Consider the following 18,582-nt stretch of genomic DNA (forward strand, 5'->3'; position numbering starts at 1 on the left):
GGGGCAAGCCATCTCGACGAGCGGAGAGCTGAACGATGAGCTGAGCTGAGCGGAGCGGAGCCGAAGCGGAGCCACTTCTCTCGTTCGTGGATCGTGCCGATATCTGAGCTATAATCGAGCCGTGGAGGATGAGCTTAATTCGTCGCTAACTCGATACATCGACGGGCCTTGTCAACAAGTCGGACAGGCTATCATTTAATTACGTAACAAGGCGGATCGTAATTCGCGGCTCTTCGTTCCCCGGCTACACGGCTGCCTGCCACGGGACGAAGATATTGGAGGAAAGGAAGGGAACACGACGCTACGGGAAAAACGAGACCCGTTTTTAACAGTGCACTCTATTATAGAGTCGGCCTGTACCCTGTGCTGCTAACGATTAACCCTTGGAACTTGCAAAATATTACTCCAAGCTGACATATTTCTCGATGATTTACATTTTAAAAATGTACTTCCGTTCTGCTTTACGCTAAACCCACCGGGCATGAAAAGCAATTGGCACAGGTTACTTTAAGAAAATGACAAGCTGCTGTTCATCTATACCATTTGCTGTTTTTATCAGAGTATACGCTCGATTTAATCATTTTCTACGAAAGAGTCTTTTATAAATGAACGATTACCAGATAATTACGAATAAATCTCTGTGCTCCATAAATATTGTGAACGGGTTACTGAATTGAGGATGTAGAGAGAAATAGAACTGCAGGATTTGTTGCGCCAGTTGGAGATCGAAAAATCATCGGTCCGGAAAGAGTTAATCATGGTCGGTTGACCTGACGACGAAGGGATATTACGTTCGTGTGTCGCCGTGCAAGACGCCGGGCCGTGTTCCTGCTGGTCACCCGAGGATCGTTCCATCTGAATATTCAAGAGCCTTTTCGCGATACACACTGGCTCGGATGTCGGTTGCATCGAGTTGCACGTATGTATGCGCGTGCACCCGCCACTCTGGCCGCTGCAAGCTCGGATGCATAAACAGTCCACTGTCCATAGTGACGTCGCTTTGTCGTTGCCTAGCCGTTATTATGGTTTGATATAGGTCACGCGTGCACGCGTGTCACGTGATCCTGTACAGGCCGTTTCAACTAACTTGAAAATTACAAACACCTAATCTTTTATAATAGCAAAAATGTCAGACGGTGAAAACGGTTGGTTCGAGGAAGCAAACTTGAAGATCATGTTTTATCAAATTGCAAAATTATCACAATTTTTAAATAACTCTATAACTAACTGTGTGATAGCTGACTAAGATCCAGACGGATACAATGATCTTTAATATTATGATCTTCAGATGACCTTGAGTAGAATAAATTTGTAACGATAGAGTAATAGATGAACACGAATGTGCAACAAGTGTGACTGAAACACTAATGATGGGGAAATTATTTTATTACAATTAATGTTCGAAATGATTTCCATTAATAAATTGGTATTCAAACGAGATGTTTAGCATACTGAAGTTAAACGGGACACCCTGTGTCCCGAAATTGTGTAACGAAAAATACAAAGCTTAAAACAAAATATAGAAAATTACTGACAAAAATTAAGTAAAGTGCGGTGAATCATAAATGAGATACAATTACTTTGAGTACCGAGTACTTCTTTTTCCAGTAACAGATTATTATGAAAATATTTGTTTATGTCCTATTTAGTTTACTCTCCAATGTGGGGCATGTTTACAATTAATTATAATGATCTGCTCCTATTAAATTGCAAACCGATCGAGTGTTTCTATTACAATGGATACAGTCCACAAATTACATGCCATGTTCCAACAACAACCACCATAATTAATAACTACAATATTGTTAGAGAAATGTGGCCAGGTAATATTGATCTGCATAGTGTTTTACCGATGTTTTGATTTCTAATTATTATGAATGAATTGATTATGTTTAGAGGTTCGATGGGTGCAATTCACCTACACATGTAATGATCTTAAATTAGTGTTTGATTAATGTAAATTGAATCAGACAAACACAGCATTCGTATTTGAACTAAATTCGACCACCAAGTGCCAAAATAACAATACAATGAAAAATATTGTAGAATAACTGAAAAAAATAGTACATTAATTTTGGAGAGATCATTTCAAAGAAGAAGCTTCAATCTTCAATTCTATGGTGGATTTAAGAATGAAACAAATTTTTCCATCCTCGTAGAGTCGTTTGAATTTGCTTCCGACATGATGCATAAACATAATAATTCTAAACAAATACAAAACATCATAGGAAAAAATTAAAAAGAGATTCTGAAACTAAATTTTGCACGCTTCAAAATGAACTTGGATAAATTATTCTACCATTTTTTCTCACCGAGTTATAACCTCTTGGATATCGACAATGTTTAGCAAAAATTCGACTGTCCGGCGACTTATGGTTGGGGCGTGCGTTTGTCCACAGTACAAAGTGTGTGGCGGGCAATTAAATTTGTACCGTTTCCAGGTAGGTTTAGAGCCGGCACGGGTCAAAAATTCGCGAAGGAATTTCGGGAATTGCGTGGGGAATGCACGGCAAGAAGTTCGCTGTTTCGACTCGACGATTACTTACTGCGTTGCTGAATTCCCGTACCGACGCGGCGCGGCTGCAAATATCTTACCTCAAAGGGGGATAAAATGAAATGCTTTGACCGAAACGGCGGAGTTCGGGAACTATGTTGTTATTCCTGTCGTGCGCGGTAAACAACTGCAATTATTAACGTTCGCGGAAATTCGTCGGGATTAAATTAACGCAAAATGTGCAAGCATCACGGGCGCCGCGGCGCAGCGTTTGTCCCGGAGTCGCGCCCTTGTGTTTTCAGCTAATTATGGAACTTTTAATACCGCGGGGAGAACCGGAGACTGGCGCAGTTGATGTTGTTGCAATTGACTTCAATTGAATTGTCATAAACAATCATAAAAGTATGGGAACTGGGTCAGAACCGGGTCACGTTCCACTAAAAAATGAAACATCATTTATACACCGCGGATCTCAATGCAAAGCCAAAGCTGTTCTTAATCAATCGCATAAAACCGAAGTTGAATAAAAATGGATTTCTTCTTTCAAATATTTTAAGCAGTCGAGGAAAATGTAAGAATCCTTTAAAGTTTCTTTATGCTGTTTTTATGAAGAAATATATTTGTCATTTACTTTAATCTTTCCTCAAAGATGTGAGGGTAAAGTAAGAACCGTGTGTTTGGTATTAATATATATGAAGATTGTTTTTTCGTGACTAGTGTTGATATATGATAAGAAAAGTTGTATGGATTTTTATTAATCCTCGTACCTATGATAAATGTTTTATTGGAAAATGCTGTTTAAGGTTGAACAACTTTGAAATGCCGCGCGCTTGAAGAAGTATAAAACCAGATTGATTTTGATCGAAGCTCACAGTGATTAATTTTTGAAAGACATCTCGATGCGATAAATGGCCAAAGTGCAGTGACAGTAATGCTCGTGTTTGGTAAAGAGAAATTGACAGACTATGCCGAGGTTTCTAGGGAACTTCGTTCGCGGTGGATTCTTAATTATAAGAGTTCGAACGGGTCTGAAGGATCAGGATGAATCAAAAATATTGCTGCGAGTGGACGAGCCGGCTTTCGTTCATTTGGTCGGTGCATCGGGAGCCGTTGATTAAAATCAAAGGCGATAGTATTCGATTCGTTGGAAATCTCATCCGCAAATTCCTCTCGAGCTTGTTCGCCAATTGGCAAGAGGAATCGGGCCGAAAGCGACTAACGAAGTGGAGGATACCAGGAGGAGCACGGCCTTGAACTTTTGGCCCAATTGCGCCGCGATTACGAAGATAAATCTTCGGTCACGAAACACCGCAATTAGGTTACGGCGGAACAGGCACCGGGCGAATGTAAAACGCCGGACGGGGAACATAACTGGAGCAGACAAACAGCAATTATTAAATTACACTCCTCCTACTCTTCCTCCTCCTCCTCTGAGAGAGAGAGTGAGAGAGAGGGACAAAGAATCGGAAAAAATCTGATTACCATTCGACAAAGCCGCGATTCGAGCGGCACAATTTTCCCAAGGATCCCCTCTGCTCTCCGGGAAAAAGAGCGCCAATTGTGACAGTAATTAAATGGAACGAACAGGGTATTCTCCTACATGAAAACACTGATTAGCTCCGGCGAGTTCGTGCCCGGTTTAAAAATCCCAGAAGTCCGAAGGAAACGGGGTGTGTGCTTCTGTTGGAGATATATTCGTTCACGCGATGCTAGTTTATAGAGAGAACGATCTGTTTCGTTCATTGGAGACACCAAAAATAGAATTCAACACAAATAATTCAAGTTTGCGCAGATTTGAGGTGCTTGAATACAGAAAAATACTAGAGAATGCTATTTGTGGAAACCTTCAGTTAACACAGTTACTGTTTTAAAAATCTATTCATTAGAGAGATCGGAAAATAAAAACCAACTGAGAAAACTGAGCAAACTTTTGGTCGACATAGTTATAGTTTGTACAAAGAACCGTCTGATTTATTCGTTAAAAAGATACAAGACTGAACTTGGAAAGCGTTAAGCTACACACAACAAGTGTTTGTGCAAACTTTCCAATTCCGATTTCTGGAGATCTGTATATTTTATGTGCACAATTGTAGTTTATACAGAAAATAATCTGTTTCGTTGATTAGAGGCGTCATTAAGCGTAATTGAGTCCAGAACAAATTAAATCCGCGCTGACCGAGGGTAATCGAGTACTAGGAAGAACTCTGTTTGCGTAAACTTTTCAGTTTCGATTTCTAAAGGTCCGTGGATTTCCTTTCGATCCTGTCCCTTGTCGAATGCGAGTTCAATGTAGGTCAGAGTGGCGTCTGAAGTTTGACAACGTCACTGTGAGTCGTCCTATCTACAGGGAAAATGGAAAAGTAATGCTGGATACAATGGGAAGGGACTGAATGGCGAAATAACGATCGGGTTTCCAACGCAAATAGACTGAGAAAGTAAAAGCTAACAAATTTGAGGAGAAGTGATCCGTGAACGATCCTGCAAAACCGGCGAAAATTGACCACGTCGTATCGCTAAAGACATTTTACGTTTTATAAATATTCTCTGATCATTTGCATTGATTTTTAAGTGCCTACTATTTCGTATTTAACATTTTGTTTGGTTGAACTGACGTGATTATTGATTTAAAATATACTTTGTTATTAACGAGACACTACATACAATACTTTAGAAAGAAAATTGATTAGATCATCTAAAATTAATGAAATCATACTACCAAAAAAAAAAAGGGAGTTGATTGAGTTCCAGTAAATAAATAAAATTATTTATTGAAGCGTTCATTTCAGTATCTGATGGAATATTTCAGTAGTTGAAATTGTTGGAAAAAAAATGTAAAAAAATCAAGCTAGAGCCACAGGGGTTGAAAATATAAATTTATACTAACATTTGAAACGTGCTTCCATTGGATTAGTAAAATACTGCGCTCTGGTATTTTTAAAAGCTGGCATTCTGTTCTATACAATTTCATAAATTCAATGAAATTCGTCCAGTACATTTATTTTCGTTGAATTTTTAGGCAACCGTCACTTTGCAGACAAAATAAGATTTTGTTGGCGAACCTTATTAGCTTCTTCATTAATAGCCTAGCATTTAACTTGTATTCAAGCTTCCATTCACTGCTGTGCAATTTTTCTGACAATACACACAAACTGCCAATGGCTCACGACAGCCAACAAAAATGGTTAAATATTAAAGATTCTGTGTTACTTACAAACAATTCATTTCTGCGCCTAATGGAACACTTCCGCCCCCCCCCCAAAATGGTGGGGAAAAAATCGCAGAAAAATCAAGCAAGCGTCAGAGGGGTTGGGAACGGCGTAGTCAGCGCCGCAAACAGAAAACATGGGACAAAAAACGTGAAACGAGAGAATAAAAGCCGCCGGCTCGATAAGCCGGCGTAAATTTTGTGGACCCGCGGTTTGCGGGCGCACTTCGTTGCCGATCGATCCCGTTGGCTTCTAACTCGATCGGCCGCGTGTCGCTAATGAACTGTTTCTCCGTTCTCCGCGATTGCGCCGGAAGCTCTCTTTGTCGAGGAACGGCGGGTTAATAAAATTGTCAAACGAACGTCATCGGGGACGCCGAGTTCGGTCGCGAGTGTTGATTGAACTCTGACATTAAAGCGTGTTTCGGCCTCCAGGCTCTCTCTCTCTCTCTCTTATCTTTTTTTTTTTGCGCAGTGGGGGTGGCTGCGGGGGTTGAGTATTGTTTGAAGAGATCGTCGACAATGGACGGATACTTTCAAGTTATCGTCGCTGGAGGAACATCGCTAGCTCCCAGAGGGTCAATGTTTTAATTCAACTAAAAGCGCCGAATTTTCGTTCGATTGCTAGATCTTTGCATTTCCTACGTCACTCGACGATGAGTAGCTTAGCTAGAAATGACTCGCTTTCGGATGTTTCATTTTCAGATTGAACTGTGAACTATTATTATTATTATTTTTGTGGAAGGTCGTTCATTCGTTTATTCGTGCTCTTGGCTTCCGCGATAGTTGTAGCCCGTTGATAATTATTGTTTCAGCTGAGAATTGATTTCCTGAGAATTCCGAAATAGGCGAAGCTTGCATGGAACGTATGAAACTCACGTGGCAAACATGTGCAAACTTGTGCAAACTGAATTCGATTTTCTTTCGGTAAAATAGGAACTCGTGACGCGTCGGTGCCGACAGCGAACGTGTTAATCGATTGTTAAGACAATAGATGATCTTCTTACCTGGCATTGCTGTGGTCCCTGTCGGTTGGGCGACGAAGCCTTCGGTCTCGGTTTCTTCACCCCCAACTTTCCAGGATCCCCGCCGCCAGGTCTCGACTCCTCGCTGCTACCTAGAACCGGAGAGAGGAGACATCCGTGAGGTGCAAGATCGTTTGCTTTTCGTCACTAGCCGAACGACAAATCGAACATCCTGATAAATCGAGACAGCCCCGGAGTAAAACCACGGCTCGCGGAAGAAACTCGTTTTCCTGTTCCGTCGGTCGGGGGGATGAAACCATTACCTACACCGCCGCCGAAGCCTCGGGATCCAGGATCAACGATTTCTTGCGACGCCCGGCAAGATTTCCCACACGTACACCCCCATACAAACTCGCGCGTACACACACGCAGACACATGCAAGCGCAAACTCGTACAAACATACACCCACGCGCACTAGCGCGATCGTTTCTTCGTCCGATCGAAGAATAGGAACCTGGCTTCTTCGAGGCTACGACTTATGGAAGATTGATTGCACGACGTGTCCTTTTTTGCGCGAGGCACAGGATACACTTAACGGCCGATTGGCCCGTCGTCAACATCGATCCGAGCCCCGACGAAGAAACGATCGAGAGGCGACTGCTCGTCATTGTGTATCGGGACCCGTGATTTATTGGCCTGAACGTCGATCTTGTTTCAACCCTGCACCGATCTAACGTTACCCCGTGTCACGGCAATTTCTTGACCGACTTATTAGCTCCTGTGCTACTGTGTGTCATTGCTAGACTGCGGATTTTACGCAGTTACGGTAAAAATGTGTAGGTGAAATTTAAAGCGCGAGACAGATCAAAAGAATTTAATAGCTCCATAAGTTCTAGCTTATTTAAATTATTAACCCTGGGAGTACTGAGCCGTCGAAAATTATCGTACAAAATTGTATTTCACGAAAACTTTAGAAATCAGATTATGATTAATAAGTTCTATCAGTTTCATCACTAATTTTCAGAATATGTAAAATTGACACAGATCTACAAAAGGTTTAAATTTCCAACATGGGCCCACATAAAAAATTTGTAAAAAAACAACTTTTAGTATTTTCTCTGAAATTTTTTCAAAGTTTCTAATTACTGAACTCCGGTCCGGCTTCTCAAAAAAATCCACGTTGTATATGGTCCAATATTTAAAAAGTTGTCTTTTTAAGACTGTCCGAACATTAACGAGAGACACACAGTCTCGTCTAGGGCTCGGTAGTTCTAGTGTTAAATGAATTCTAGTGCTATGAATTTTGTCCCTAACGCCCAAATGCTCGTCACACGGTGAGACGGGACACACACGTGGGTGCATCTCTTAGGAAACCCGTGATCGGGAAGAATCGGCCATAAAGATAATAACTTCCGCATCAGCCGAGACAGAGTCGCCAAGGAGTTAATCCTATTAGCCCCTGGCGCGGGTCCAGGATCCCGGAATCATTTGTCCACGAATCGCGAGAGGAGGGTGTTCCGTCAATCAGCGGAAGAGCGGGCCAAACGCACAGCTCTCCTACGGGCGTCCATTCGGTTCCCGAACTAAATACAACTTCCCTTCGATTGTAACATTCACGGCATTGTGTCCGTCAACAATAATAACACGATCTAGGTGAAAAGGGTGGCGGAGTGGAGAGTTCGCCGAGGAATACGGCCAAAGGAGTGGCGAGGGGGGGAGGAGAGAGAAGAGAGGATGAGAACGGAGGGGTAGCAAAGTCCCTCGACTCCGCGCGGACATTTTCAATTATAGCGGACACATCACAAAGAACAAAATGGAGAAGCCCTCTCTGACCGGAGATTGTACTCGGCAAGGCTCATTTCCGGCCGAAGAGCAGCCTTACTTCTCCGATTTACTTTCAACGTTCAAGGAGATACGCCGCTTCCTCCTCCGAGCATCCCTCCCTCCCCCTCCCAGCCCCTTTCGCTTTCCGCCCCTCCGGTTCTCCCGTTGAATCGTTGTTACTAACTAGCAACACCTGCGACCATCTTTCTTCGGTACCTGGCCGAGAGTGCTTCCTCTTTCATCCCTGTTTCACGGCGTATTTAATTAATGATTGTTCCCCGAGAGTCCCGGTGGTGGCTCGTCGTGCTTTATTTTGGCGCGCGCAAGTAGCCGCCTCGAAGGAGAAATGGCCTCGTTTAGGATTTAATTATTACGCCCTCTCCTCCCCATTTCCTCCTCAGGGTTCGCCAGAAGACGAATACATCCTCAGCCATCCATGCGGACCGTTCTTTTTGCATCGGACATCGGGGATCCGGACGAATGAAAGACGCTGAGACGACTAGACTGAAATGACGGCCGGGATACAATTCCAGGGGATGAGGATAGGGGTTAATTGTGGGGGAGGGGGACCATCCCAGCTAACGCTCTCTCTCTCTCTCTCTCTCTCTCCCTGCTTTGTTCCCGAAGAATTAAGGACACGAACGGGAAAGGGCGAACTTTTGTGCGGATATAAATGTCGGGTGATTTGCGTAAATTCGGAGGATTCGGCTAATGCGAGTCGAGATGCGTCGGGGCTAAGTGCTGTCGTTCCTCTATCGAGAGGCTCGCCGAAAATGTTTCGCTAATGATCGAACGTTTAGGTTTAATGGCGTCGAGTCGTCTTTTCGCGAATCCAACGAGGTTCTTTAGGCGAAGGAATAAGTGTACGATTCTTGTAATGAAACTTCTCATACTTTTTTGGAACATTCGAATTTTATAGCCCGGAACTATGTACCGAAAACAAAAAAAAAGTGAAAAAATTTAGGTGGAGGTCGGAAAGCCAACGGAAGAATCAGTAGCAATTCGAAAGTTTATTTATCAGTTGTTTTGTGGTAGTTCGGGAATTTATTTGGTATCGCAATTAGTAATGCAATCAACATTGCAAATTCGTGTTCTGACGCTCATCGTTCTTCCGATTCACAGGGAGCTCGTCGGCCAGAGATTTTTCAGGGGTGCACGCGAGAAAATATTGTTACTGCATGTAATTTAAAACAGGCCCGAAAAATACGGTTCTTTTTTCGTCGGCCAGTGTCGGTCATTTTGTTGCGGCGTGAAAAGTTTAATGCAACCGTACGTCGCAATTTAATGGACTGTTCGCGATGATCGTCAGGGGAGCGGCTAATTGGTAACGATGTTCGACCATGTGTCGACGATAATATATTTGCGATCGGCTGACATTGTTTGGCCGGCTTGTATTTCATTGGCGTTCCTTTGGGATACCGGGTTTCTAACTGTATCCTTCTCGCTGTTCCTCTCTCACTCGCTCTCTCTCGCTCTCCCTTTCTCTCCGCGCGCGCCTGAGAAAACGGAACCGTCACTCCTCAACTGCTGTACATAATTGCATCGCTAATTCTACTAGACAAACACGCGGTTCCCATGGTCCTTGTGTATACTTAACAGCCCACAGAGGATGTGCCAATTATACAACAGTTCAAAAACCGTTTAATATTCATACGGTTGCGGCACGAGGCAATATGACGACTGGGACGCGAAGAAATGGCATCGAGCTTCCGGTCCGGATCGTACTATAATAATCGTGGACGGTGACATCTTCGTGAACGCTTTCTCATCATCGTAACACTCGCCACTGTCCTCAGACTAATTGCTTATTATAATTCTACCAGCCAAACTATGGCAAAGTAGCAAACATATATTTCTGTTTAATTCAGGTTGAAAACATTTCTTTCGTTCCTAATATTTGCTTGCATTATTTTTCTATAAAGTCGTCAAGAATTTTTCAGGTACTCTTATAGTCACACTAATTTAAATAACATCGATGTACTCAGTGAAAGTGCACTTCTCAACGAACAAAGTTCGCCGGCAAACAATCTCATTACATGTAACCATTGCAACACCAATAAAATTGAAATCTACCGTATGCACAAACACTTTCCTGGGCCGCTTCGCATAAAATACAAATGATCGATGCAGTTGGGAGAGTTCGCACTCCCCACAGTTTAGCAACATCGTTCCACAAAAACAACGCCCGAATAACAATCGTCGAATAAATAAAGCAGCTAACAGTGATCGATAACCTTTTCCCGGACTCGTTTGTGCGTCCAAAGAAAACAAGAAAAGGAAAAAGAATCATTTCTGTCGGGGACGAGAGGAACGGCCGCGAATCGGCGTCACAGAGTCGCGACAACTATGCAGCTATCAATCCGAGTCGACCGCGGGGCTCGTGCGTCCATCAGTCGACAAAACTTTCGAGCGAAATATAATTGATCGTGCGGCACGGCGCAGGGTTCGGGGGTCGTAGAACGTGGAATTCCGCGGTGACGGCCAAGCGAATTTGGCGCCGAGAGCGAATTGCGAATTACTCGCGGAGTCGCGAGGCGCGACTCGTTCATCAAATTCGGCCGGCGTGCGCGCCGCATCAAAGACAGACCCGTTGATTTATTAAATTGCGGCGGGCCGGGATATAGCGGGCTCCCCGGCATTCGAAACAGAATCCTTTAAAGCAGCGTGCCCGTCTAGGACTCTGGAAACGTCCACCTTCTTCTCGCTGGCTTCCATTAACCCGCTAAAGTCTGCACTTTAACTAATTTACCCAAAGACTTTGACAAAATTCACATCTTTATCAGTCTCGCGTTATTCGCTACAGACAGACCAGCCTTGAGAATTTTACGATATTTTTTACTAGGAGCAACCCTTATAGAAGGTGCTTCAGCCTGAAGGGTCGAAAGCCCCTAGACTAAAATTGCTAAATTAAAATTTAAAATAGTAAGTATATACTGGTGGTCATCCCATAACCACTTACGTGGCACACCCCGTACACTTCAAGGTCGCCGCTATTCTAAATAATTACCTAAATTACATTGTACAGGTTCTCGAGGCAGATAAAGTGTTAGGGGAATTTGAGAGAATTCGCTAAGGGTCGGGGGAGGGGGAGGGGGGAGAATTGGCGACGTCTGACGTCACGCCGGGGTGGAGACGCCGTCGATAAAACGCCAAGACAAAATTATTAAAGTTGCCTGTGTACACATTTATCTTCTGTCGATGTTTGCGCTGCTGAGACGAGTATACGGACTTCCGGTAAATACGGCCCTCCCTCTCCTTCGGAGAGCGCGGCCCGTCGAAGCTGATGAAAAGCAACTTGTTTACCCCGTCGTTGCGCCGTTGACTTCCGGCTGCCCGTTCAACGAATAAAGAAAAAGGAGAAGAAAAAAATGAAAGAAACTTTCCCGCGGACGCACGCCCAAGGAAAAGGGCCGCGTGTACTTAAGCCGGCTTCGACGGAACGGGAATCCTTTATTTTCCGGACGGGCGAACTTCGAACCCTCGGGATCCATTTTGGATCCTACGGCGCCGCGAGACAAAGGCTCTCGGCGATAGTCGTGATAGTCCTACATCGGAAAGTTTGTCTGGTTCTTTTAACACTTTTCTACTTGGAACGCCCGGCGAATTGACTTTCGCTCTGTAAACATGGATTTTTATCCTACGTCGCATGAAAAGGGACGTGTACGGTGATATAGTAATTTAGACGTCTGTTCGCAGACACATAGATAGTATCTGATGTTAACACATTTTTGTACCGTGGACTTTTATGCACAATAAGAATTGTCTGCATTAGTTGCGAGACACAGGAGCTGCATGGGCAGTTATTTCGTTTTTCATCATTTTAACGAAAATAATTCAGCAGTATTTTGAAATTCCTGAAATATTTTGCATCATTTTTATATTAGAAATCAATTGAATTTGCGGTATGATTTTAATACTGAAGTGGGACCCCACAGTTACGAATGGTTAGCAACGATTAAGCGTCACCGTTTCGGTACAGACGTTTCAAAATCGCGGCTCGAAGCGAACGCAATAAATCGCGGGTTCCAGGAGCGAAAGAAGGGTAATCCGTCGGTGTTCCTAGATCACGTTCCAGTCTGGAACGAGGCTGTGCAAGCGTTCGCGGAGATCACGGCTGAAATATTCCTTAAATCGTCGCATTAATGCGAAACTCTCTCCGGAGAACTATTAGAATAGCGGTGCGGAGCCACGTGCGCGCGTCGGGTCGCACGTGCGGCTTGATCGCGCGATGCAATTATGCACACTCATCGTCGTCGTCGTCGGCGTCGTCGGCGTCGTCGTCGTCGTCGTCGTCGTCGTCCTAGCGTGACGCTCCGTTTTCTGAGGGACGCTGGGTGAGGTAGAAAGGGTAGAAACGACCCGAGGGGTTACGAAAGGCGAATGCGATCGTGACGAGGTCGCGTACACCGGCACCAACTCGGTTAAGTACACTTTATTAAGCATGCCGTCTGCGCGTTGCAGCATCCACTTACGTGGTAAATGGAATTACAAACGCATCCCCGGTGCTCGTGGATTTCTCGGTTGTGGCTGACACCTTCTGCGGGCCCTGGCTACGCGTACACACGTTAAATCAACGATCAAGGGGAGAGGCGTTATGTTTGCGCGATTCTCCAAACGCCCGCGATCCTATGCGAGACCGGACCGGATTTCACGGGATCGCGATCCGTGCCTGCGAAAACGTTCGCGGAAACTGCGAATGATACGAGCTTCAAGGACATTTTCGTTCGATATTCGCTCTCGTGGATTCTCTGTCAGAATTTCGAGACGACACTTATTGGATCGATTGGACAGCGAATTTATACATGTGGTACAACGAAGAGTAATAATTAGTGAATCTTCGTGTAAAATGAAAATTGTTTTCACTTTTTGTAGGAAACAAAAGCCGGTTAGCAATTTCTTTCTGTCTTTAACAATTTTTGTAGCTCGAGAGTATGCATGAAATCCGCAATTTTCAATGAACTCATTTTGGTCACGATTCATGATGTGACACGAACAATTTTGGGATGGCGGGGAGAGGTAGAATTGAAATTTGACCGAGCATGTGTTATAATTTTGAATTATGTTGAAAAATAATTGGTTTCACGTGTCAACTAAGTGCAATATACGTACAAGAAATGGTGTAACAGTCGTATTAGTGGAAACATATTCTCGTGCAGCTCGAATCGAAGATTTAAGCACCTCAGCATTGGATATTCCCTTTATCCTGGCAGCCAGTTCCGATAAGCGATTAGCTTAACTGACACTGTCTGACAGCATCTATCAATCCGTTACACGTGTTTGCGTTGTGATACGAATTTCGTATAGATCCAGATATGGTCCACATCTGGACATGGAAATGTCTAATTACAGGAATCCTTGATTTTTCAATCAGTACCTATCTATTCATTACTTTGAACCATTCAACAGCATAAACCTACAAATTCTACTATAACTCTATCTTTAATATTATTGTAAAGTACTCCTTTCATTCAAAATTGGATAAAACGTCCCAAAAAAGTCGTATATAAAATTTTGTTTGGTAGATTCAATCACGACAAAAATTTTCGACGTTTCAATTTTGACTGTCTTATATACTTAGTCTCATAAACTTCTCTTCAGTTCCACGCCCACGTTCCACTCTATCATGCTAAAACATCTTTAAAAAAAGAATGGATGATGGATTGCGAAAGTGGAGGCTTCCAGCTTAAAATGAGTCCAGATTTATCATAGTACGTTCTTTTCTTCTACGTAATTATAACGACTTTAAACTCACAATGTGCAGTGTCACTAAAACTACCGAGTAATCTTTGCAATTTTTGCAGAATAGAAAGTCTGGCGCCAGTCTGATGGCCAATGACGGTCAGTATCATGCATCGAGAATTTTTTCAAAAATCTGGAATCAATTTTGTACGAACTTTTTTACGGCGCTGCAAATTCGCACAGCGTTCGAACATCACGGTACGAGCACAAAATTCGTCGTCCTTCTGGCTGGCCTTCGACCGTTATACGTCATTACGCCGTTCGCCAAAGAAAAGTGAGGCTTTAATTAAAGGAGAGAGAAGGTCTTGCAAAAAGGGCAACAGATATCGCGAAAGTTGTAAAAGACCGCTTTTCAGTTGCGAGCCGCGCTGGTCTTAATTATCCGGCTCTTCGGGCACTTTACAAGCTATGCAAAACATCGTCCACGCGGTGGTATGCGCAACAATTTTTCACGAGTTCTGCCGCATTAAGCCGCGACCTGCAAAAATGTCGGAAACGCTGGAATGCGTGTCCCCCCTGTTTCATGTTCTTTGTCCCACCCCCCACCCCGACCAAAAGTCCCCACCATCCGATCCGCGCATCGTGGTCAGAATAAATAACGCATGGGAAATAATTGTCGTGGCTGCGCGCGTTCCTTGCGGCGGTCTTGTTGCTTGCAAAACATTGTTTACAAATTCCGGGACGAAAGAACCTTCTGGCTACGGCTGGCCGGCACAAAAAGGGACATGCGCTCCACTGCTCGTTAAAACAAAAGAAAACTCCTGTACGAACATGTGCGCCGTCCTTTGATTGAGACATTTATGCGACAGTTTCGGCCAAACTCGCGCATAGTTGCGCTTAACATTTCGGGACAGTGCTTCTCCAGTTTACGCTTGAAACTTGCGAACTATCGTTTATCAATAATATCAGATTTGAAGGAAATATATCTCGCAACGAAAAATCAACTTCTCAACAAAAATCGAGGAAATTATTTTTAAAAAGATTATTAATTACACGGAACAAATTTTTATTAAACACGACATCTTTCCCTCATTTTCACTCGGTAAAGTTAAAGAGCTAAACGTTGAAGCACAACATCTTTTCCTTATTTTAACTCCAACATTTAGCTCTCCGTACATAATCTTGTTCCATAATGAAAATGAGTGTACTCAAATTATCAGAGAATACAAGGGCTAATGAAGAATTGTAAGTTCAAGGTTTTATATTATTTTTCTTTTAACTTATAATTTCGACACATGACATATTGTTATATGAATTAATGCGAACACAGGTTAATAGCAAAAGAGAGGGTTTAAATAGAAATGAGACGTGGTATATGGGCTTTCAAGAAGAAATCGAAAACGAGCGATCACTTGTGGCATGTCCGTTCACGCCGTGTGATAAGAGTGGAAAGGTGACAGAGATGTTTGTAGAGAATAGCTAATTCTGGACAGTAATTACCAGCCGCTGATAGTTCCTTGATTGGTAACGGGAATTAGAGGTGGAATCTAATTATCTGGCATTATCGTTAAATCTGATCACTGATGGACAGTGGTCTCCTGCAGTGGCCTGGCCTTGCTATGTTAAATCCCTGAAGCCAAAATCGATTTCAGCACTGGCCTAGGTGAACAGGTAGCAACTTCCGCGGTGGTAATCATTCATATCCATCCCTGCGTTACCGAATTAAATCCGCGACAAGGCAGAAACACGGTCGAAATGCACGAATAGACCTAACATCTTATGGGTTTTCGTATATCTGGTCTGACTATCTTACCGACTAAACGATCCTATCACGAAGTACAATTTTCTACCTTTAATATAAGCCCCCGAACGTTACAAAATTCCCACGGGAATATATTCTAAAATCGACTCAAAGAAACCCCCTGAAATCGAGTCAATTTTGATCGTTGAATTTTGTGAATGTTTCGACATCTTTTCATATTTATTTTTTAAAACTGAATACTCCTATCACAATTATTTTACCTTCAACTTAAGCCTTCACGAAGATAGTGTTCTAAAATCAATTATCAAAATCTGCAAATATTAAGCAATTCCAAATTAAATGACTGCGAACATTTTGAGATTTGATATTCGGCAGTGTTAAAATTATAATTCAATCTACTCATAGATGCATAGAGATATCGATATGAAGAATGTCGTATCGGAACGAGCATACTTCGGCAAATGTAGATAGTAAAAACAAGCGTCGCTATTGCAAGTTCTTCGACAACAAGCCGGTAGAGGAACGCCTGCATCGATCGGTGCCGACGGTCGGAGCACATCCAGCGAACTCCATTCACGATGCATCTATGCAATTAAACGTACAAAAAGACACGTGCGCGGAGGAGGCTCTCGTCGACCGTGAATGAATGCGCCGGAGTACACGTGTGCGCGGCTCGAGTGCAGAGTACAAACACGCGTACTCCCCGCGAAGTTGTCCATCATTCCGTCGTTCCAGACGCGCGCGCACACACACACAGCCCTGTCGCAATAAACACGAGCACACGGTTTCCGCGTGCAAACGCCGGGAATCTTGCACGCCGAATACATACCAGCCGGCTACGAGAAGAATCTTTGCATCTCGGATCAACGTGCTCTACGAAGAATTCGCCCATTCACTTTTGCAATGTTCCTTCGATTTATCCGCGGATTTCTGACTTTTAACTTCATCCCTTTGCCCCTCATCCCTTATATTAATCCTTTTCAATTTTATTAAATTCGATGTTCAGCGTCTTTCAATATCAGGAAAAAGCACGGACAGCTCGCGAAAAGTATATTAACATATTACTGATTTTCTCTTCTACAGTCGTTCAAGTGACACGAACGATATTAGAAATTTGTATGAATCGAATCTTGTCATTATTATAAAGCAACGTACATTGGACATGTTTAGCACTCAGCATGTTTTGTGTTGATGTATTATAAAAGAATGCAAGGAGATGTTACTGCTAGGCTGAACATTTTTATGTGGAAAATAAATATGTTTGTTTTATAAAAAGTAAGTAGATCAAACGTAAAACAGGGAATGGATTAAAAAAATTTAAAGATGTTGTTACATTTTTGTTTCGGACGTTCTAGGATGACTGAGAGAATGGAGATTCACAGTCTAGTAATTACACACGATAGAACACGATGAACGTGATAAGTAATAATAATGTGAAAATAAGAAATTAGAGTCGTCAACAGAAAGATGCACAAGCAGCAACGTTCGTCGGTAGCGAACACAGAAAATCAGAATTTCCAGAAAGCGATGTCGACGAGCAACCAGAACAAGATTACACGTTGAATGGAGGGGGGGGGGGATATTTCCTTTGATTGTACGTTAACGACTACAATTTAAAACTCGCTGGACTTTTCTATTCAGGTTTGCACGCTTTGTAACCGACGCGCGAAAAAAGTATTTCCTGTGTGCTCCTGTATTTATTCCAGGCAACCTTTTTTCACCGGCAGTTGCTGCCGGCCGCTTACTTTTACCGCAGCCGGAGTTTCTTTTATAGGGGGTACTTATATTTTTAATTCCCCTTTACGTTTCCACGCTTCCTCCCCTTTCATTTCTTATCCGAGCCAGACTGCCGCGTTTCATTTTTAATCTGTTGACCGGCGGATTCCGAAATACGCAACAACGAGAAACGTTCGGGTCTCTTCTTCACCAAAATACATTAGCCTCCCGAAAAAAGATACACTGGAACGTGCAATAGGAAAGATTCCGACATTAGGATGCCTGGTGAATGACCTAACCTCGCTATAAAAATTATACAGACCTGCATAAATGTGTAAACGAGTGTCTAAACGTTTTAATAAGAAGGTGCTCGAAAGAGTTCTACAACTTTTCCATAAACTGATTCTATTTAAACCTTAGAACATTTTTTAAAAACTGTCCTAACATTAAAAGCGTTGATATAATTTTTCCGGAAACAAAACTAATTAAAAATCAGAGTGCTACAGCCAGCCGAGACGTAAGTTCATTTTAGAGTACAGTAAAGTCTTGATCCAAGCCCAGTCCTCGGGTCCGTGCTGTGACATAGATCGTGTAGGGCTACTATTTTCTTGTGCAAAATTGCTTGTTCATATTAATTGATCTGTAATTCATAAAAAAATCTCATTTTACCATCTGGCGGTTTTAAACGCGATTTGCTTTTCTGACGAAGCAGGGGGTGGTAAAACGTTTTCGGGCAGCAGGAAGACCATGGCGCTGACTGAAAATCCAGGGCACCGAGTCTGTTATTATGTCGGAGCGTCTTGAGCTTCTCCCGACGAAGGCATCAATTCTTTTCTCAGCGAAACAATGCTGTCTCCCGCGGTGCGGAATGCAGCTAGGCCAACAATGAGCCGTCGCAATATCTCCGCGGATCGACAGAGCACAGAGAGATTAAAC

The 18,582-nt window shown here is 43.1% G+C and overlaps 1 protein-coding gene and 1 long non-coding RNA gene across 9 annotated transcripts in view; both read right to left on the minus strand.

Moving 5' to 3' along the window:
- Positions 1-18,582, minus strand: part of LOC143354721 (uncharacterized) — a 597,645-nt gene that overhangs the window by 156,395 nt on the left and 422,668 nt on the right. The window lies entirely within an intron of this gene.
- Positions 1-18,582, minus strand: part of LOC143354718 (uncharacterized) — a 575,799-nt gene that overhangs the window by 143,838 nt on the left and 413,379 nt on the right. For all 8 annotated transcript variants that reach the window (XM_076788975.1, XM_076788977.1, XM_076788976.1 and 5 more), the window contains one exon: positions 6,707-6,816. In XM_076788975.1, the coding sequence (XP_076645090.1) occupies positions 6,707-6,816 (110 nt within the window). The remainder of the gene's footprint in view (positions 1-6,706; positions 6,817-18,582) is intronic.

The sequence above is a fragment of the Halictus rubicundus genome, chromosome 6 (genome assembly GCF_050948215.1).
Source record: "Halictus rubicundus isolate RS-2024b chromosome 6, iyHalRubi1_principal, whole genome shotgun sequence".
Classification (NCBI taxonomy): Eukaryota; Metazoa; Arthropoda; class Insecta; order Hymenoptera; family Halictidae; genus Halictus; species Halictus rubicundus.